At 37.7% G+C, this 22649-nt stretch overlaps 2 protein-coding genes across 3 annotated transcripts; both read right to left on the bottom strand.

Moving 5' to 3' along the window:
- Positions 1-4420: 4420 nt before the first annotated feature.
- LOC121958502 (7-methylguanosine phosphate-specific 5'-nucleotidase-like) lies at positions 4421-14937 on the bottom strand. 2 transcript variants are annotated; one of them, XM_088070007.1, is made up of 11 exons: positions 14651-14937; positions 13250-13324; positions 12907-13005; positions 12289-12358; positions 12072-12118; positions 11828-11913; positions 11449-11538; positions 10349-10511; positions 7057-7257; positions 6841-6956; positions 4421-5724 (listed from the first exon to the last, which is right to left on the bottom strand). In XM_088070007.1, the coding sequence occupies exons 1-11, from the start codon at positions 14651-14653 to the stop codon at positions 5367-5369; spliced, it is 1308 nt and encodes a 435-aa protein (XP_087926133.1). In that variant the 5' UTR covers positions 14654-14937; the 3' UTR covers positions 4421-5366. The 2 variants fall into 2 exon arrangements, with proteins under 2 accessions (XP_087926133.1, XP_042363390.1); XM_042507456.2 differs by lacking the exons at positions 4421-5724; positions 14651-14937 and having other exon boundaries at positions 5744-6956; positions 13250-13330.
- Positions 14938-15609: 672 nt separating this feature from the next.
- klhl11 (kelch-like family member 11) lies at positions 15610-22646 on the bottom strand. Its single transcript, XM_042508312.2, has 2 exons — positions 21736-22646; positions 15610-21104 (listed from the first exon to the last, which is right to left on the bottom strand). The coding sequence occupies exons 1-2, from the start codon at positions 22263-22265 to the stop codon at positions 19523-19525; spliced, it is 2112 nt and encodes a 703-aa protein (XP_042364246.1). The 5' UTR covers positions 22266-22646; the 3' UTR covers positions 15610-19522.
- Between the last annotated feature and the right edge of the window lie 3 nt (positions 22647-22649).

Genomic DNA, 22649 nt, shown 5'->3' with positions numbered 1-22649 from the left:
GACCAGAAACCCAAAAAATAGCATGTTCAAAAAATGACCAAAAAAGCAAGGCTATAGTAAGGCAAAAATGTCAAAATATGACATGTCCTATAAACATTCTGGAAACTACTCAGTATTGCATTTTAGGAATTGTTATAGTATACAGTGTTGAAAAAACATCCAAAAACGGTCCGAAACCCCATAAAATAGCATGTTGAAGAAATGACCAAAAAAGCAAGGCTATAGTAAGGCGAAAATGTCAAAATATGACACGTCTGAAAAGCAGCTGGAAACTACTCAGTATTGCATTTTAGGGCGTGTTATAGTATACAGTGTTGAAAAAAGATTTGAAAACGACCCAGAAAACCATAAAATAGCATGTTCAAAAAATGACCAAAAAAAGCAAGGCTATAGTAAGGCGAAAATGCCAAAATATGACATGTCCTAAAAACAGCTGGAAACTACTCAGTATTGCATTTTAGGGTGTGTTATACTTTTCAGTGTTGAAAAAAAGATTTGAAGACGACCCAGAAAACCATAAAATAGCATGTTGAAAAAATGACCAAAAAAGCAAGGCTATAGTAAGGCGAAAATGTCAAAATATGACATGTCCTAAAAACAGCTGGAAACTACTCAGTATTGCATTTTAGGGCGTGTTATAGTATACAGTGTTGAAAAAAGATTTGAAAACGACCCAGAAAACCATAAAATAGCATGTTGAAAAAATGACCAAAAAAGCAAGGCTATAGTATGCAAAAATGTCAAAATATTACATGTCCTAAAAACAGCTGGAAAGTACTCTGTATACTATAACACACCCTAAAATGCAATACTGTGTTGAAAAAAGATCCAAAAACAGACCAGAAACCCATAAAATAGCATGTTGAAAAAATGACCAAAAAAGCAAGGCTATAGTAAGGCGAAAATGCCAAAATATGACATGTCCTAAAAACAGCTGGAAACTACTCAGTATTGCATTTTCGGGCGTGTTATAGTATACAGTGTTGAAAAAAGATCCAAAAACAGACCAGAAACCCATAAAATAGCATGTTCAAAAAATGACCAAAAAAAGCAAGGCTATAGTAAGGCGAAAATGCCAAAATATGACATGTCCTAAAAACAGCTGGAAACTACTCAGTATTGCATTTTAGGGCGTGTTATAGTATACAGTGTTGAAAAAAGATCCAAAAACAGACCAGAAACCCATAAAAAAGCATGTTGAAAAAATGACCAAAAAAAGCAAGGCTATAGTAAGGCGAAAATGCCAAAATATGACATGTCCTAAAAACAGCTGGAAACTACTCAGTATTGCATTTTAGGGTGTGTTATACTATACAGTGTTGAAAAAACATCCAAAAACGGACCAGAAACCCATAAAATAGCATGTTGAAAAAATGACCAAAAAAGCAAGGCTATAGTAAGGCGAAAATGCCAAAATATGACATGTCCTAAAAACAGCTGGAAACTACTCAGTATTGCATTTTAGGGCGTGTTATACTATACAGTGTTGAAAAAACATCCAAAAACGGACCAGAAACCCATAAAATAACATGTTGAAAAAATGACCAAAAAAGCAAGGCTATAGTAAGGCGAAAATGCCAAAATATGACATGTCCTAAAAACAGCTGGAAACTACTCAGTATTGCATTTTAGGGCGTGTTATAGTATACAGTGTTGAAAAAACATCCAAAAACGGACCAGAAACCCATAAAATAGCATGTTCAAAAAATGACCAAAAAAGCAAGGCTATAGTAAGGCAAAAATGTCAAAATATGACATGTCCTAAAAACATTCTGGAAACTACTCAGTATTGCATTTTAGGACATGTTATAGTATACAGTGTTGAAAAAACATCCAAAAACGGTCCGAAACCCCATAAAATAGCATGTTGAAAAAATGACCAAAAAAGCAAGGCTATAGTAAGGCGAAAATGTCAAAATATGACACGTCTGAAAAGCAGCTGGAAACTACTCAGTATTGCATTTTAGGGCGTGCTATAGTATACAGTGTTGAAAAAACATCCAAAAACGGTCCGAAACCCCATAAAATAGCATGTTGAAGAAATGACCAAAAAAGCAAGGCTATAGTAAGGCGAAAATGTCAAAATATGACACGTCTGAAAAGCAGCTGGAAACTACTCAGTATTGCATTTTCGGGCGTGTTATAGTATACAGTGTTGAAAAAAGATCCAAAAACAGACCAGAAACCCATAAAAAAGCATGTTGAAAAAATGACCAAAAAAAGCAAGGCTATAGTAAGGCGAAAATGCCAAAATATGACATGTCCTAAAAACAGCTGGAAACTACTCAGTATTGCATTTTAGGGTGTGTTATACTATACAGTGTTGAAAAAACATCCAAAAACGGACCAGAAACCCATAAAATAGCATGTTGAAAAAATGACCAAAAAAGCAAGGCTATAGTAAGGCGAAAATGCCAAAATATGACATGTCCTAAAAACAGCTGGAAACTACTCAGTATTGCATTTTAGGGTGTGTTATACTATACAGTGTTGAAAAAACATCAAAAACGGACCAGAAACCCATAAAATAGCATGTTGAAAAAATGACCAAAAAAGCAAGGCTATAGTAAGGCGAAAATGCCAAAATATGACATGTCCTAAAAACAGCTGGAAACGGCTCAGTATTGCATTTTAGGGCGTGTTATAGTATACAGTGTTGAAAAAACATCCAAAAACGGACCAGAAACCCATAAAATAGCATGTTCAAAAAATGACCAAAAAAGCAAGGCTATAGTAAGGCAAAAATGTCAAAATATGACATGTCCTAAAAACATTCTGGAAACTACTCAGTATTGCATTTTAGGACATGTTATAGTATACAGTGTTGAAAAAACATCCAAAAACGGTCCGAAACCCCATAAAATAGCATGTTGAAGAAATGACCAAAAAAGCAAGGCTATAGTAAGGCGAAAATGTCAAAATATGACACGTCTGAAAAGCAGCTGGAAACTACTCAGTATTGCATTTTAGGGCGCGCTATAGTATACAGTGTTGAAAAAATATCCAAAAATGGCCCAAAAACCCAAAAAAATAGCATGTTGAAAAATGACCAAAAAAGCAAGGCTATAGTAAGTGAAAATGCCAAAATATGACATATCTGGAAAGAAGGTAAAAACTACTCAGTGTTGTATTTCACGGCGTGTTATAGTATACAGTGTTGAAAAAATATCCAAAAATGGCCCAAAAACCCAAAAAAATAGCATGTTGAAAAAATGAGCAAAAAAGCAAGGCTATAGTAAGGCGAAAATGTCAAAATATGACATGTCCTAAAAACAGCTGGAAACTACTCAGTATTGCATTTTAGAGCGTGTTATAGTATACAGTGTTGAAAAAAGATCCAAAAACGGACCAGAAAACCATAAAATAGCATGTTGAAAAAATGACCAAAAAAGCAAGGCTATAGTAAGGCGAAAATGTCAAAATATGACATGTCCTAAAAACAGCTGGAAACTACTCAGTATTGCATTTTAGGGCGTGTTATAGTATACAGTGTTGAAAAAAGATTTGAAAACGACCCAGAAAACCATAAAATAGCATGTTGAAAAAATGACCAAAAAAGCAAGGCTATAGTAGGCAAAAATGTCAAAATATTACATGTCCTAAAAACAGCTGGAAAGTACTCTGTATACTATAACACACCCTAAAATGCAATACTGTGTTGAAAAAAGATCCAAAAACAGACCAGAAACCCATAAAATAGCATGTTGAAAAAATGACCAAAAAAGCAAGGCTATAGTAAGGCGAAAATGCCAAAATATGACATGTCCTAAAAACAGCTGGAAACTACTCAGTATTGCATTTTCGGGCGTGTTATAGTATACAGTGTTGAAAAAAGATCCAAAAACAGACCAGAAACCCATAAAATAGCATGTTCAAAAAATGACCAAAAAAAGCAAGGCTATAGTAAGGCGAAAATGCCAAAATATGACATGTCCTAAAAACAGCTGGAAACTACTCAGTATTGCATTTTAGGGTGTGTTATACTATACAGTGTTGAAAAAACATCCAAAAACGGACCAGAAACCCATAAAATAGCATGTTGAAAAAATGATCAAAAAAGCAAGGCTATAGTAAGGCGAAAATGCCAAAATATGACATGTCCTAAAAACAGTTGGAAACTACTCAGTATTGCATTTTAGGGCGTGTTATACTATACAGTGTTGAAAAAACATCCAAAAACGGACCAGAAACCCATAAAATAACATGTTGAAAAAATGACCAAAAAAGCAAGGCTATAGTAAGGCGAAAATGCCAAAATATGACATGTCCTAAAAACAGCTGGAAACTACTCAGTATTGCATTTTAGGGCGTGTTATAGTATACAGTGTTGAAAAAACATCCAAAAACGGACCAGAAACCCATAAAATAGCATGTTCAAAAAATGACCAAAAAAGCAAGGCTATAGTAAGGCAAAAATGTCAAAATATGACATGTCCTATAAACATTCTGGAAACTACTCAGTATTGCATTTTAGGGCGTGCTATAGTATACAGTGTTGAAAAAATATCCAAAAACGGTCCGAAACCCCATAAAATAGCATGTTGAAGAAATGACCAAAAAAGCAAGGCTATAGTAAGGCGAAAATGCCAAAATATGACATATCTGGAAAGAAGGTAAAAACTACTCAGTGTTGTATTTCACGGCGTGTTATACTATACAGTGTTGTAAAAACATCCAAAACTGGCCCAAAACCCCATAAAATAGCATGTTGAAGAAATGACCAAAAAAGCAAGGCTATAGTAAGGCGAAAATGTCAAAATATGACATGTCCTAAAAACAGCTGGAAACTACTCAGTATTGCATTTTAGAGCGTGTTATAGTATACAGTGTTGAAAAAAGATCCAAAAACGGACCAGAAACCCATAAAATAGCATGTTGAAAAAATGATCAACAAAGCAAGGCTATAGTAAGGCGAAAATGTCAAAATATGACATGTTCCAAAAACAGCTGAAAACCGCATAAAATAGTGTTCCAATACACGCTACTTCTGCATAGGTCCAATATAAGAGTTTCAGTACCAGAGAAGAAGAAAAGAAAAACACAGGCTCATTCACTTACACAATAACATCATAATATAATGTTGAAAAAAATAATGTCCTATTTTTTTTCCGTTCGTTCAGAATTCTATGCCATGGCGCGTCTAGGTGAACTGTTTCATGTGGTTTTCAGCTGCTTTTTTGACATGTCATATTTTGACATTTTTCGCCATGGCGTTTTGGTCGTTTTTTAGACATGCTATATGATGGTGCTTTTGGACGTGTTTTCGACATTCTATACTATGACTTGTCTCAACATGCTTTTTTTTATGTGACCATATAAAATAGCATGTTCAGACACACTGTTCAAAATAGCACCAGAAAGTAACACTATAGCATGACAACCAAAATAGCACCAAACATATGCATATTTACCATTTTCACAGAAGTATGACCACATGACAATTGATTGTTGATTGATCCTCTCTTATTTCTTGACATTTTATAATTTGGGGGATTCATCAAGTTGCAGGTAGTAGACAGCAAAGGTCGTATAAAGCCAGGACTGATCGTGGAGCAGGTAATTGCTGACATGTTCCAAAACCAGGACCAAAATAAAGATGAAGTGATAACAGCTGAGGAACTCAAACTGAAGGTGGATGGGGACAAGGAACGGGAACGGGCAAGGCATGAGGAGTTATGATGAGGACAGATGTTTTCATTCTCTCTCAGGGATAAACACCAACACCTTAAAAAAATGCAAAAAATTTTAACACATCATCGTTTAATACTTTGTGTACAACATTGGATAGTCCTTTTAAATGACAAGGAAATTGTGCAAAGGTTCTTTTTTTGAAGTTTCATGATGTATGTGTTTGATGATTGTATTTCAGAAAACTGAACAAGCACCTTTGTTTGTCCATGGAAGTCACACTAATTAAAATGTTCACAAAATAAAGATAACTGTTTTTTTTCCCCAGGACTTTACAGCTAAAATCAGAGAAAATCCAGACCCACACTCCCAGATTGGGATTATTGCTATACTGTAGCATTGTGTTTCATGCTGGCATTAACATGTTTCTCTTCAAAAATAAAAAGGTGAGAGCAAGTCATTTAATTACTACAACAATAGCTTAAAAACTGGTAACATCACTGTTAAGTTGGATGACGTTTCATGTAGACTTGAGCTTGAGGTACTTGCAGTGTTAACAAAGGTTATATACAGTACACATGACACACCAGAACAGCAACACTATGAATTTGAATAGTGGAAGATAAAGAGACCTTTACAAATCACGTTTTTGCTTGTAAAAGATATTTATCCCTGAAACAGGTAAAAAAAATATAACTTCTTGTGCTGAGAAGGAGTTAAAAGGATTGAAATGTAAAAATGAACTCTTTAATTTTTTATACAAACATTTTCAAGAGGTTGTTGATTTGTTTTTAGAGGGAGGCCTGCTGGTCCTGTATATGTTCTATAAATATAACTTCTACTTGCACTGAGTTCTGTTGAGGTGGCGCATTGCTATTCTGGTGTGAAATTTTCTATCAAGACATTGTAAGAATTCCCTGGAACAAATTAAAACAGTAGAAATAAAGGGCTTTACTCAAAGCCCAGCCCTAAATTGCCCTGTGCTGACATTGCAATACTGACATCACAGATTCTTTGAAACCAAGTTGCAAATGCATGACCCAGTGTAGATCTTTTTGGATGGCTTTGAGTGCAATAATTAAGAGATAAAATCTCCAGATTTAACTTCTGGTTTGAGGTAATAGGTGATGTGTGATTGTCCAGCATGCAACATGGTGAAGTGGAGTGAAAAAGTCTGCTTGTTGTCAGAAAGTTCCTCCTTGTGTGTCTTACTTGCTGTCTTTTGATGAGGTAATGTATCTGAGGATGGCGTTGGGAACATCCATCGTCTCGTCCTTAACCAGCACAATGTCGAATGAGTTGACATAAGACTCTTTTCTCTCTTCCACCTGAGATGAAAAAGGAAAGAGTCATTGAGACCCCAATCTCTTAACTTCAAAATGTTTATGTAAAAAACACTAGAATAACAACTCTAAACATTAGTCTCACCTGGTCGTTGAGGAAGCCGATGGTGAGGAGGTTCTGGTGCTCAGACACGCCATCGGCCATGGTTAGGTCTCCTAAGGAGTCTCCCAGCAGCAGGACGTTGGGTCGACCCTGCAGCTCCCTGAGGCCAGCTGCATGTGACAGAGCACCTTCCCTCTTGTTGAAGGTATGGATCAGTTGGCCTTTAAAGGCTTGCAGGACCCCCTGATAAGGTAAGATTTAGGTTGTTAAGAACCTCTCATAAAGACATTGAATCAGTGAAGTAAAATCTTGCTGATCCTTGTATTGACCGGGATACAGAGCTATGCAAATTTGAAACTGAAGCTACATTGAAGGACTAGTTCGAATTTTTGTCTCACAACAAACATTTAACAACATAATCAAGATAACAAAACTATTGTGCTGCATTCTGTTTCACAATTTTATTAGCCAATCATAAGCAATTAAAAAATTAAAGCTGCAAGCAGCGATGAAAGGGCCCTCGCACCCCCACGTATGTTGGGGTGCCAGTGAAGAGAAGAGGCTGAAGTGCAACTTAAAATACAGTTGAAATGTCTGAAGGTTTAGCTCAGTTGGTTTGCAGGTTTGCCTGCAAACTATGACTTCATTAGTTCAAATCTCATCCAGGACAGGTGAATTTTACAAAACTGCTGTCCAAATGAGAGTGTTTCTGTATTCTGTATGTAAATTCTGTATCGGCAGTGACGTCTGTCAATTTTACATAGACTTCACTGTATACTGAATTTTCTGTTTCCTGACCATATGACCCTTATATTAGAAGAGCAGACAGATACTTGGCAGGGAAAATTCAGTAAATAAAGTCAGAACAAAATCAGCTTAAAATAAATATATATAACTTTGTCAATAAGAAGCAAAAAACTTCAATGGAAAATTGCTTCATTACTCAAAGAAAGTGAGATTGATTCTTACTCAGCACAGTTGTGTTTTGAATGCTATTGTCCTCAGTACAGCGACAAAGAAAACTCCAAAAACACACAAACTGTGAGGAAGATTACTCAGAGAGTTAAGGTGCTTGCTTCATGACCAGAAGGTTGTGGGATCAAATCTTACTGGAAACAGAAAATTCAGCTTCTTCAGTGTGTCAAAAATTAGACTGATATATAGGTCAGGCTGAAACACAAATTCTTGGCTGGAAAAATTCACTATATTAAGTCAGTAAAAAAAAATCACCAAACACTTCACCTAATTTATCGACTAAAACGACATATCACTCAGCTATATATCATATATCCTTTTGGCAGATAAATCAGGTGAAGTGTTTGGGATGTCTTATTGACAAAGTTATATATATTGTGAGATAAAAGATGATATTTAAGATGTAAGATATAAGATGACATTGTATAGTTTGGTATTGTGAAGCACTTTGTTACTCTGTAAATAAAATATCGGCTAATATCTGTCTGCTCTGCTCATATAAGGGTCATATGGTCAGGAAACAGAAAATTCTGTATCGGCAGTGACGTCTGTCAATTTTACACAGACTTCACTGTATACTGAATTTTCTGTTTCCTGACCATATGACTCTTATATTAGAAGAGCAGACAGATACTTGGCAGGGAAAATTCAGTAAATAAAGTCAGAACAAAATCATCTTAAAATAAATATTTATAGCTTTGTCAATAAGAAGTAAAAAAAAACTTCAATAGAAAAAAGCCAGACGTCTCTACTGATATTGATTTATCTGTTCCAAGAAAATATGGGCTCATTCACTGGCTTGACCCAAAATATAAGTTGTGCTTTTTGACTGACGTCTCTGTTGATACCGAATTTTGCCTGCCAAGAACTCAGAGGAAGTAAGATCGATTCTTACTCAGCACAGGTGTGTTTTGAGCGCTATTGTTCTCAGTACAGAGTCAAAGGAAACTTCCAAAACAGATGCACTGTCAGGAGAATTAGCTCTGAGGGTTAGGGTGTTTGCTTCATGACCTGAAGGTTGTGGGATCAAATCTTACAGGGAACAGAAAATTTGGTTTTTGCAGTGTGTTGAGTATTGGATTGATATATGGGTCAGGCTGAAAATGAAATTCTTGGCTGGGAAAATTCACTAAATAAAGTCAGTAAAAAACTTAAAATATAAATAACTTTGTCATTAAGTCAACCCAAACACTTCACCTGATTTTATTGGCTAAAACAATAAATCACTCAGCTATATATCATATATTCTTATGGCAGATATATCAGGTGAAGTGTTTGGGTTGTCTTCTTGACAAAGTTAGGTATATTTTAAGATTAAAGATGATATTTAAGATGTGAGATATAAGATGACATTGTATAGTTTGGTATTGTGAAGCACTTTGTAACTCTGTAAATAAAATCTCAGCTAATATCTGTTTGCTGTGCTATTATAAGGGTCATATGGTCAGGAAACAGAAAATTCTGTATCAGCAGTGACGTCTGTTTGAAATTGACAGACGTTAAATTCTTACTGAATTTTCAGTGCCAAGAACTCGGTCAACTATCAGGAGGATTAGCTCTGAGAGTTAAGGTGCTTGCTTCATGACCGAAAGGTTGTGAGATCAAATCTTGCTGGGAACAGAAAATTTGACTGATATGTGAATCAAGCTGAAAATGAAATTCTTGGCAGGGAAAATTCACTAAATTAAGTCTGTAAAAAATCATCTTAAAATATATATAACTTTGTCATCAAGACAACCCAAACACTTCACCTGATTCAGTGCTGCAGTACATTTCTTCCATGGCGGTACCCCTGCCTGCTTACCCAAATTTGAGTGTGCAGACCACCATCTAATGTAGGTAATATACTTCCTTTAAGTATTTCATACAGGGGCCTCATTCTGTGTTTGAGTGTGTTTCCTATCCATCGATAGCTGTCCTGTCAATATCAGGTGAAAAATTCTCAAAAAATAATTGGAAAAAAAAACCTGAAACACCCAACAACCCCAGTTTCAAAAAATTCTAAACTATCCCTTTTAATACCTACACTGATCTTTATTAGCAACCAAGACGAATTGTAATGTTATATTTGTAGCCACAGGATTCTAAGGTAATAATGCGATGGAAAATACTCCATCAGTAATACTGTCTGCTTTTATTAGCTTTAAATTAGCTCGGGGTAAGTCCTTTTTCAGGTTTATGTTTTCCATGCCTTGAAATCAATAAACTAATGAAAAAAATATTTTTGGTATCACTGGTTTACTCAAAAAAGATACAGTGAGAGATCTTCTCCAATTCTTTAATATCATGCAAGGCATTTCATACAACAGTTCACATGATGAAATAAAATGTCAGTAAAGCCAAGTGTGGGGAAACTCACAGTTTGGTCAAAGTCCATGTAATTGGAGATGATGTGGACATTGGGATGAAAGACATGGTTCTGTCGAATCACCTCCTCTAGGACGTCTCCAACACCAGCTGAGAAGATCAACAGAGGGACCTGCTGCTCCGTCAGACGGTCAAAAAACACCTTATAGCCATCCCTAAAACAAGAGGTTGGATTGGTGTGATCTACATAATGTTCAAAATATATTTGATATAACTTATGCACTGCTTGCTTTTTATCAATTCTAACCAATACAGTTATTGTAATGTTTTTTTTTTTATTTTAAATTGTCTTCAGGCATGATAATGGACCAAACAGAATTTTCTCTGTAGAACCAGGCAGAAAAAGTATTAAGACCACACTTTGAAAGGTCCTGCATTCAATTCGTACTTAAGTGAAAGTATGTGAGTATTATCAGCAAAATGTACTTAACGTATTTAGTAAAAGTGTTTATTCTGCAGTTAAATGGTCTCTCTGCATTTTACTAGTATTAATAATGTTTCTGGATTAACAATACTGTTGCATTAAGGTGTATGATGCATTTTCCTGTTATTTTCTTTGGCGATGTCATTCGGGAGAGCCGATACAGTAAGGGGGTGTTCTTGGTATGCAACAGTTTTTTGGATGGGTGGTGTGTGTAGTGGCATAAACATGAATGCCAGGACCCTATGTTTCTCAGAAGAACATTGCATTGTAAGGAAATTATCAATGTAATTCACTTTACGTGTAAATGGTTTTGATGAGGTTGCTGATACTGAGAATATGACTGAATAAATGACACTTGGATTTTACTGCATGCGTTGTGAGGAATTTGTGAACAGATGTGTTGATATAGTTTTGCTTTTGTTAAATTAAGTCTCCATTTACTTCAGTTCATTAAGAGTGTTTGCCTTTGTTGGATTTTCTGTTCATCATGGAGGCATGCAAGAAAAACCTTTTTTTTTCTCACAAATTTAATGTAGCACATGGTGAGTAATTAATATACAAGTGGTCATTTTGCAGGTGAAGTATTCTTGTAAGTACAGTTCACTTAATTACTTTCCACTCCTGGAACCAGAGTCTTGGTTAACATGACATTAGAATAAAGTGCATACCTGAGCATAGCGCTGGATTCCTTAACAGCCTGGGCCAGCATGTCCTTCCTGATCCTCTGCTGAATCAGCAGCTCGTGGACTTTAGTCCACCTGCAGAGTGCAGCAAAACACAAATGTAACATCGCAATCAGGCTTGGGTTTAAATCACGTTTCTGTAATTGTCTTTTCAAGAATTGGAGCTTTAAATACTGACAGTTTGACAGTGAAAATGTTATGTCTTAGTTCAACTGGTCCACACAACACTGACAAAAATTGTGTGTGATTTGTCATTGTCAAATTACAGCTAAATTTTAGAACATGTTCAGAAAGACAGGAATCATAAGTAGATATATTAAAATAATCAGGTGTTGTTATTTAGATCAGTCTGTTTGTATCTTACCACTCCACCATGAGAGGCAGCTTTTCTTCGGCAGTCTTGCTTGCATCGATCTCTATAGGATAGTAGGTGTTCAAAAGCTCCCTCATCTGCAACCGCCCAAAAAAATAAAACACTGAACATATATTTACTGATTTTCTGAACAACTGAACATTCATCTATCTAGCATTTCATTCAAGTGTACAATGGACACATTGTCTTTGGATCTGTAAACTTATTAATGACTAAATCACCGTGGCACATTTACCTTTTTAGTGCAATCTTCATCGATCAATAACCGGTTATCCAGGATGTCTGAAAAAAGGAAGGAAAACAGGTTTACAACAGTTTCAGAAAGCCATAAGACACTCAAGCAAAAAAGTAACAAATAATTTGCAGTGCCGACTGTGCAGAATCCACCACCAAAATGAAACAACACTATCTGGCCAAGATGCAAATAATCTTTTCAAAAAGTCTGTGCTTACTGTGTGTGGTGGGAACTCTTTTTCCGTTGTGGGCAAATCTGGTCAGTGTCATATCAAAGTCTGAGATTACCTGAGGAAATAATTAGAACAGAATGGTATTAATGTATTCTTTTACCCAGTAAACACACATAAAGTAGTAACTTGAAACTGTGGGTGCAAGGTTTACTTTAGCATGTTTTGTATTCATTAATAAGTGCCAACAACTCTCAGTTATTACTAAACCAACAATCATGAACAAAAATCACATAAACAGTTATCAGTAATCTGTCGTTCTGTGTGGTCTTTCTAGCCCAGCTGGTCATTTTTCCCCATGTTATCGAAAAAAATCAAACCAATTTGTTCAGGGCTCAAATTGTTAAATAGCTTGTGAAAGGCATCTGAACAGAGCACAAGAAAACTTAAGTCTAGTCAGGTATCAAAGGGTTAAATGAAGGTGCTTTTCTGGACTCAGTACCACAGATGGTATCTTCTCTGTCAATCATATTTTGTAATTTGATGAACATGAGCACCGGTACTGTTAATACTATTTAAAGTGAACTCTTCAAGCATATACAACTGTTTCCTGTACTTGCCTGAATATATTCTTATTTTTGATGAAATGCTGCACAGTTCACTCACCTGCAGGGTGCCTGCACCTGCTCGCTGCATGGCGTAAATTGTCTCTTCCACTTTGCTGCGCTCCCTCATCAGCACCGAGCACTTAGCCAGCTCTGGGATCTGAACAGAGAAGTTTTTAATCTTTCGAGGCATGTTTATCCAGACATAAAAAGCAGAAAAGATTTTACGTTTTTCAGACATGTGCAAAGGTCTCAAAAGTCGTAAGTCGGACATATTATTTCTTTTACTGTGTGCACATAAAAACATTGAAAACCCAGCACAGATACTTTCAAGCCTTAATTTTGGCAATGTTAGATTTGTAAAATTAAACCTCTTTTGTCTTTGTTCAGGAGAGCTTCCTCACCTCAGTCTTGGTCAGCTGGTGCCAAACTGCCAGGACAGTCCGCAGCGGTGTGTATATCCAAGGAATATGGTATATCTGCATGTAAAGCCAAGGAGACACTCATTTAGGTAACACTTTGACAGTTTTTGAATTTACAATTTAAAAAAAATCAAAATATAATTTTAAATTTAGGATTTATTTCATAAGATATTTCCTGGGAATAACTGTAAACACAATACTCATTTTTGGGAAAAATAGTGTTCAGTTGGTACAATCCACTAAAATGAATTCCTATGAGAACCCAGGAATCTCTCAAACAGGTTAATTGTATGGAGAAAAAAAAAGTGAGAGGCAAGAATATAATTGAACATGAAAAATAACGTTTAAAGATGTTTCAAGTTTAAACAATAAAGTGAAACAATTTTTAATTGAAAAATTAAATTCATTTGGGTTTAAATTAAACTGTGCTCATACCTTACAGCAGGTGTACTCAACTTGCTTTACTTGGGACCACATTTGTAACACGATACATGTTTTTTTTTGGATTTCAGGACATTTCTAGTAATTTAGGATGTTTCTAAGACTTTCTGACATTTCTAGTATTTTGGGATGTTTCTTGAATTTTCCGACATTTCTCGTATTTCAGGACATTTCTGGGATTTTATGGCATTTCTATCAGTTGATGGCACATTTCTAGGATTTTAGGACATTAGGGGCTTAGCTAGGACCTCTGTCAGGGGTGTAGAGGGGATCCTCCATTGGTATTTTTTTTTTATTAACAAGCTGTTTTGATGATGTTTTATTCACTATGGCACCTTATGTCAACCTTTTTTTTTTCATTTTAACAGCACTCACATGTACTGACTTCGACTTTATACACAAATACACATTCAGACAAAAGAAAAAAACAATAAATAAATACATGAATGAAACCAATTTAGACAAACTGAGCCAAATAACTACAACAACAACAACACAGTACAACACAGAACCCATCCCGGCAGCTCGATCCCTCTTCAACATACATATACACACATACATACGCATACTCTCTGGTGCGTTATGTATACCAAAAGTACAAATACATTTTCCAGTTTGAATAACTTTATATTTATTGTGAATTTCAAAAAAATGGTTGGAGGGCCAGATTTGGCCCGCGGGCCGTGAATTAAGAATCGATGCCTTACAGCCAAAGTTGCAATCTGCTAGCTTAGCTAACAAACTGCCTGGCGGTGCAGTACAGTTTCTGATTAAATGTGTGAATCCAGTGGGTAACACATCGTGTTTTCATCTCTATTTGACCGAAAACACGTGATAATTCATGGCTGAGTCATTTACAGTCTTGTAAAGTTTGAACAGCTTGTTTGACTGAAGCGGCTACGATAACTAGCTAACCGGTACAAACTGGCCGTTACAACTTACCATTTTCAAACGCAGACCTGACGCGTCTTCTACTCTGAACAACGTAAAAGTAAGTCAGAAGTAGTTAGAAAGTCAATTCAAGTATCTAAAAAGACGTGACATGGCGTTATTAATACAATAATGTAACACTGTTACACTCGACGAACGGTTTGAATTGTTTGTTGACAATATTTGTTTGTCACACCGGAAGCATTCCCCCGCGTCACTGAACAAACACAAGGTTCCGGCGTACTTTGGTTCCTACTTGGAAGAGGGCAGTCTTTCCGCCACGGTAAGCTACCGCAGCACACCACATTATTTCCAAGCAAATGCAGAAATTAACTGTTACTGAAAAAAATCTTCAAATTAACCTTAAACCCTTTAGAACCTGGATGAACATTGTCTTTGTTGTGCTGCCTATACATTTATAGCCATAATAATAAAATTAATAAAATTCAATTATGTCTTTGCATTTCCTGCAGAAAATCTGTATGAATGCTGACAGCTGAAATTGCAAGTCTTGAATTTCAAAACTCAGTCAGAAGCTGACCTACATTGTCTAAAGAAACTGAGAGCTAAAATACATTGCTAAAAAAAAGCTGGAAGCTAAATTGTACTATTGTCAAATGTGGAAGTGGAAAACAATTAACATGAAGGCCAAAAGAATAAATTATTTGTAATTTAAAAAGTGTTATAAGGTAGACAAAAAGTTGAATAAAAGCATGAATCTGCTTAATTTAAATGGTTTGTGTAGCTGAAAGTAAGCATAAGAAGTAGTCAATAGAAACATGTACATAAGTAAAATTACTTTGTGACATGTTAGAGCTGATTCAGCATTCACACATCTATGATGTCCTAAGGTATGTGATTTTTTTAGCTATTGTTACTCTTTAAAGTTATTTATATGGACCACTGAAATCACCATAACGTGTCACAACAACATAAAAGATTAAAAGATATCTTAAGAGATGACAACAAACTAATTTTATGATGTACTATTTATTTCAAATGTCCTTACTTTCTTGCTGTTGCACATAAAAATGGAATGACACCATCATATGTAACACAGTACAAGGCTGCAGGAAATTTTAATATTTGGCACAGGCAAATCAAAATTGGCACAGAAATCTAAACTTGAAACCCTGATACTTCTGCCAATGACTTAAATCTGCCTGTGTCTATGTCTGCTCTGCTTCTATGATTTTGTGCACTTTGCATGGAAAAAGTGGCTTAAAACTGTCTTCAAAATCCAAAACCTCCTCATACATCTGATCAAATGTTCCCCTTTCATCAAAGCCTAAACAGATAATATTTATAGAGAGCTTGGCTGGGGATAACACAGGCACTAGCGATTTCTACAGTAATGGAGAGATACACAGTTCACAGAGTTCAGCAACTGGTCCACACAACACTGTTTTGAATTGGAGAAGTCAAAAAAAGCAGAGCTGTACAATGTTTAAGTTAACATTCAAGATCATTTTGTACAAAAATACAGTTATTTTAACTGTATTCATAAGGGAAAGCTGGGACTTTATGGCACAGTTGGGAACATGGAGAAAACCATGCATAAAGAAAACATCAGCCTCCCGATTTTATGTGTTTCACACATTTCAAAGTGCAGTGAGACAAAGTAAGAGGCAGAACAAATTCTGCCTGAAGCACAAAGGCGGAACAAATGAGTCCACTAAAACTAACAAACAAATAACAGCACAAAGCCACAAGTCTTTAATTATTGAAGCCATTAGTCAGTTTCCTGACAACATGAGAAGGAGCAGCAGAATTTAAAGGAGCAGTGTAAAGGACTGAGTCACTCTAGTGGTGAGGACAGTAGATTGCCACAAGAAGAAACTTCTCCCATGTACCAAGCATGAAGTCCCACATAAAATTCCTTCATATCGGTTCCCAATATCAGTTATCAGTCTCATTAACTACGAGTAATTGGTGTCAGTATCGGTCCACCACCGTTATACACTTAAGAAAACATAGTTGTTATGGCTAACCCAAATGCTTAGAAGCTTTATAGCTTCAATCGTCAACATGGAAACTAACATGTAAATCAGTATTCGAATGCTTTGATTTTTGTTTTGTTTTTCACCAGAAAACTGGTGAAAGAAATTGAAAGGAGGTGGCCAGTGTCAAACACCCACCTCAAGCAATTGTACTGAAATGTCCGAAAAGGAAATGGAAGATGTTACACAAATTGTGGACATTTATTTTTGTCTGGCAACTGCAATACGGCACTTGCTTTGCATCTAGTGATGCAGCCCAATTTGCAGTATTTGAGTCATTAATAACTCACAGACACATGGCATGCAATAGTCCACCTTCCACCTTGTCTTCCCCCTTTGCATCATTCTCCCTCTAAAGCACAGTGGTGCCAAGTCTTACCAAAGTTGGCCCTAATACTAATTATATTATATTGTATTGTATTATACTATATTCCATTTCTGTCAATATATCATCTTAAATCCTTCACACTGGATCTTTAAATTTATGTTTTAATTTTTATTTATTTTTTTTGCCTCGAGGGACTTCTTATCATTATTTTGGTAGCCTATCTATCAAGCTGTGCAACGACATGGGAAATCAAATAAAGCCATTTTTGACCATCTGAAATAAAGAAATCAATAAATCACACTTATAGACATCTGTAGGAATGGAAAAGTGTTGCACACTTTTTAAGACACTGTTTTAAAGCACATGTTGTAGTGCAACATTGTATTAAGCAGGCTTATGTTGTAACGAGGGGAAATATATAATCAACACCCTGTTCCCCAATATGTGCTTTACTTAATACTTTACTCTTGCTACAAATATTCTGATAGATATGATTGTCTGTTTCAAGTGGGATAAACACGACATATACACCATTTACGATCAACATTAAGATATTTCAATCCCCACAGTGCAAAAAAACATGATGGGAAACAGGGAGGTAGAAGAGAAATTAGATGTAGGTACTGAGAGTAAAAAGTTAAAGCTCGGCTGATTGTTGTAGTAAATTCATTATCCCCAAATGTATAATTTAATCCTGATTTACATCACAACAAACATAGGCATAATTTACTTTGCTAAGTAACATCGAACTCAACCCAATTTCACAGAAAAGTGTCACTGATAACTGTCTTAGTTTTACTCTAACTTGTACTACAACACATGTTGACATCATTAGGTGTGAACACAGACAACATATAAAAAGCTAAGCTAAGTTGTTTAACAATTAAATCAACTATCTTTTTAGAAAATGCCACAGCAATCACAGTTTCATTTAGCAGAATAAAAGTAAGGCAAAAGCTCATAATGTAAGGCCAAAATTATAATGCAGGACTGATGACTTACAGCATGTCTGGCTAATTTATTTTGTTTTGTTTTACAATTAGAACTGTTTTTTTCCCTGCAAACCAGCTTCAGGTAAACTCATGCGGGCGTTACACCTCAATGAAGGCAAAAAGATCAGATAAAAGTTTTGTGGTATAAACAAGCCATTTATCAGTAGATTAAAGCCGGAGTGCAGGATTTTTACATATAAATGGACGACTGCAACATTAGAGCCCTTGCCAAATACGTTCACACAATGCTCATTAAGCCTTTCACTGTCGGGGAAAGCTCGTTGTATTACGTAGTTACCGGAGCTGTGTGGTCTGGTGTCTTATGTCAGCTTTCCCCCAGGTTCATGCACATTTTTCCATGACTTTGAGGCAAAAATGTAAAGACCATAGATATTTTTTAAACAACCACTGATATTCTTCATCAGATTTTCTTTCCTATATAATAGCTTTTTTGAGTATATATTATTAAAAAACATAATTCAGAACAAGATTAAAACTATACATTTAAATATAACTTACTCTTCATTATTTATGAGAAGGAAGGGGGTGCTGCAAAAAGGGGGAGGCATGTCAGAATATCATCAGAACATCATGTGTTACTATACGAGATGTGAAACAACATTCAAGGACTTTAAAAAAAATAAAATAAAATTGGGGTATATTTAGTTTTTTAAAACTTTTCCAGGCCTGGAAATTGCCATTTTCAATTCTATGACTTTTCCAGGACCGTATGAATCCTGGTGCAGCGGAAGTGATTTGTTTTACACCAACCAGCCATAGTTACAGGGGACAGGAAAGTGTAGAGACCATAGCAACAAGGCAGCAGCTAGGAGTATGGCGAAAGCTATGGCCAGTATCTTAAGAAGTGTCCAAAAAAGGTTTTGGAGTTGATACTCCAGAAAAATAATAAGAGGAAGGGTCAAAGGCAAAAAAAGACCGAAAGAGAGTGCTGGGAAGATTTGGCAAGCTCAACCAAAGGTATTCTTCATGTAATTACTAGGGCTCTACCCGATTCAGTTGAATCAGATTCAGCAGTTCAAAAAAAAAAATATTCAATGATTCGGTTTTTTTCATATGAACATGGCTCAGTGAGACGTTCAAGGTGACAGCAGCATTCATGTAATAAAGTAAACAACGCTAACAGCGCTAACGACAGATTGCATTCCTGCAAGAATATTTTTGCCAACACTAGATATTAAACAAAAGCCAGAGACTGAATCCTATCAACTTACTATGAGCTACAATCCCCCTCCCTCCGTGCTGCTGCCTGCATGTCCGCAACTCCCTGTATGTACACAGCTCCCTGTACCAAAGAGTAGCGTTAAAGTCAAGAGCACTTACTCTGCAGTAAAATCTGGGGACCAAATGGTCCTCAGAAATACACTGCACAGCACACTGACTAGCAAAAGAAGACTGCTCGACTTGAAGCAATCTCAGTTGACTGACGGGTCTCCGACTGATGAAAGAAATTTCGACTTTCAAGAGGCAGCCCTAGTAATTACTGTCAATGCCAGAAAGGAAAGACCAAAGGACCACACTCCAACTTTTAGCCCTTACTAGACCCTCAGCATTCGATTTGAGACTGCAGCTGCCTGCGCAAAGTAAGTGTGCGGCGATGGAGCTGCTGCATCTGTTGCATACGGTCTCTCTGGCGAGCCAGGTTCTGGGGCATGGGGTAGTGCTGGCAGCCATGAAGATAGTGATACGGGATGCGAACGTGGCAAGCTGCGGCTCTGCAGCGTGGTTGTGGTATGGGCGGCAGCAGCATCCAGCGCTTCCTCTCTGCACAGTAACGGTAGGCCTCCTTGCGGTACTGCTTGTCCATGTTGTTGCAGTTCCTCCATCCACCGATGATGAATATGTCTTCACCCAGGTAGCAAACGGCGGCACCTTCCATGCTGAGGACCTCTGGAGGGAGGCTGTCAAGGATTTCGTCTGAGATATTTCTGCTTATTTTATGCCGAGCTGCTTCAGCTGTTACCTTGTAGCTCTTCGCGCAACAAGAAGCTGTGTGGTAGAAGTTGGTGGATGCAACAGCCATTTGAAAACTGCAGTAATTATCGAGAAGTGGTAAGGAGTCCACTTCCTGCCACTTGTGACTCTCTGTATCATAGCAGGAGGTTACAGTGCTCAGTCCATCATCATTGTCCACGTCTACAGGAGTCCTGGCCATCACATATATGTAGCGGTCCTCCACGCTCACTGTTTTTACATCTCGTAGTATCTTCGGGGCTGGCTCGAGATTGTGCCACTCATCCTGCTCAGGTTCGTAGACGGTAACATCCTTAAAGCCTGGGCTGAAGTTGCCATGACCACCAATACTGTAGAGTAAATCCTTGACACACGTGAGGCCGAAGGAGTGCTTACGTGTGGTCAGGCTGCTAACCTGCTCCCAGGTGTTGAGGTTGGGGTTGAAACGCTCCACCGTCTTGGCGAAGCCTGGCTCCATGGAGCCTGCCACGTAAACATAGCTGTCAGTCACTGCGATGGCGTGTCCGTCGAGGTGGTTGTGAATGTGAGGCAGGTTCACCCAACGGTCCTCAGCGACAAAGTAGCCCACACACTCACTCAGATAGTCTCCACCTTCTGAAACACCACCCACTACCATGATTACATCCATGTTCTGGCCCAGACGAGGCTGGGCTGATATGTTGGAGGCAGAGAGCTCTAAATCAACTGACTTGAGGTTCTCAAAGTGCACAGCGTGGACCTCAAGGGCGTCAGACACAAGCTGCTGACAAGCCGCATTGTTTGCTACTAAGGGCTCCTTTCTCACCACCCGTGTCAGGTAGGTTGGAGCTATCTGAGTCAGCCTCAAAAGTCTGAACAGCTCCTCAAAATGCGTCTCTCTCTCCTCTGTGTTTTGTTGCACCCATTTCACAATGGCCTCAAACAACTCCTGTTCAGATTCAACGGTGATTCCTGAGTCTGACAGCCAGTCCCGCACCAGGTGAAATGGCAGCGTGAAGAACTCCTCGTTGCAGATAATTTTGTGGAAGTTTCTTCTAATCGTTTTGGCAGCTCCCTGGGCCAGCTGGTCTAGAGTGTACATGTGGGCGAGGCTGTGCACTGCTACACAGTTGGATAGGTTCAGCTTCTTCATCAGGAACTCTCCGCAGAAGTTCTTCAGCTGCGCCAACAGGAACCTGTGTGAACATGTCGTAATTATCAGAGCACTAATGTATACAAGGTTCCCACACTTACCAATATACCAAATCAATTTCAAAACGTTCCATAATGTTTCATCCCATATTCATCACTTTATTTTAGTAGTTTAACAAATCAGAATCTGAGCAGACACAAAATTTCAGGGACTCAAAATATATACATTTTTTGCCTCACTCACAAAATTGTATGCTTTCTATAAAAATTGCAAAAACAAATAGCCAGATCTTCTGAAGTTTTCTTTAAAATATCCCCTTTTTAAACATGAAAAAGAAAATTTTGGCCTCGCCAATGAGGTATCTCCTGTTATAGAGTATTGATACAGCATAAGGTGTTTTCACAACATACCGCCACATTTGCACTAGCTTAAAAGATGAGCACTTTGCTGATTAATTTAAATCTTTAATAAACTGTCAAACCATGGCCTGCCAAATTCTTCAGGTGTGTGTATTCCAAGCAATTCACACCTGCTTGTGTAATGAGGACACTGACAAGGTGTGTCTCTTTTACCTGTAGAAACAAAAAACCTGTAGGACAACTGCCAACACTTCCGTGTATATGGAAATGGAAAGTTTATGATCTTGTTCTGATATATAGTTTTAAAAAAAATACCTGTCAGCGAGTTCCAGCACTTCATGCACATTGGCAGTGGTGACCCTGATCTGTCCTGTGTACATGAATTGTATGACCCTCTCCACGGTGTCCGGGTCTGGTCCCTGCGCAGAGCTCCACTCCCTCAGCTCCACTCGTCCGGACAGGGACTCTGAAAACTGTCCACCCAGCAGCAGCGTGAAGTACTGCGACGCTGCGGACAACACCGAGCGGTGGGCGGATAACGTTTGGACCCTCTTCTCAGATACCCCGCCGGAGCTGAAGACCAGCGTCACGTCGCAGAATAGCCCCGACTTCCTCTGCTCGTTCTGCCGCCGGGAGAGCTCCGAGCAGTGGGCCGAGCAGGTGAACTCCTCGGCCTCCTCCGGTTCTCCGTCACCTGTTAGCGTCGCGCTGCTCCGGTCCTCCGCCTCTGCTGCTGCTGCTGCCATACCACAGAGAGTCAGAGGCAAACGAAAGCTCTGGACTATCTTTGGGAAGAACTCGTAGGCATATATGACACACGTGAATAAACATTCAAACAGTGACATGCATGCGCAGCGTCCGCGGCCCTGCTCGGGAACAGGAGTGCTCACTTCCGTCTTTAAGGATGATCCAAATGTGTTTTACTGGAGAGTCAACGGGAGCCTCTCACATTCAAGCTAGTATCCACATCCTCACAAGAGATTAATATCCCGGATGCAAATACGAAAGAAAGTCTAACATGTTAGCGATTTTTTTACGTTGTTATGACGCACTAGTACGTCTTCATTTTGAGGACAAATAAACTTTGTTAAAGGGATGCGCACGTATATGCGCATGCGTGTTGCGAATTATCTGACTGCTGGTGATGTGCACTTGAGCTGTTGCATCCAGTGGTATAATACACTTATAATACATCCATTATCAAGTCTAGCAAATTCAAGAGCTCATAT

This window comes from Plectropomus leopardus, chromosome 19 (assembly GCF_026936395.1).
Source record: "Plectropomus leopardus strain MGB_pleo_1.0 chromosome 19, ASM2693639v1, whole genome shotgun sequence".
In the NCBI taxonomy this organism is placed as follows: domain Eukaryota; kingdom Metazoa; phylum Chordata; class Actinopteri; order Perciformes; family Serranidae; genus Plectropomus; species Plectropomus leopardus.
Note: the sequence above shows the minus strand (reverse complement) of the source record. Positions and strands in the feature narration are given on the sequence as shown.

Excerpts from the sequence above, each read along its gene's own strand:
- klhl11 (XM_042508312.2), bottom strand. The coding sequence starts at position 22,265 with ATGTCACTGTTTGAATGTTTATTCACGTGTGTCATATATGCCTACGAG. Across the intron at positions 21,105-21,735 it reads GTGCTGGAACTCGCTGACAG|GTTCCTGTTGGCGCAGCTGA; the intron begins GTATTTTTTTTA and ends ATGTTCACACAG.
- LOC121958502 (XM_088070007.1), bottom strand. Across the intron at positions 13,006-13,249 it reads ACCAGCTGACCAAGACTGAG|ATCCCAGAGCTGGCTAAGTG; the intron begins GTGAGGAAGCTC and ends TTCTCTGTTCAG. Across the intron at positions 5,725-6,840 it reads ACCTCATCAAAAGACAGCAA|GTGTTGGTGTTTATCCCTGA; the intron begins GTAAGACACACA and ends CATTTTTTTAAG.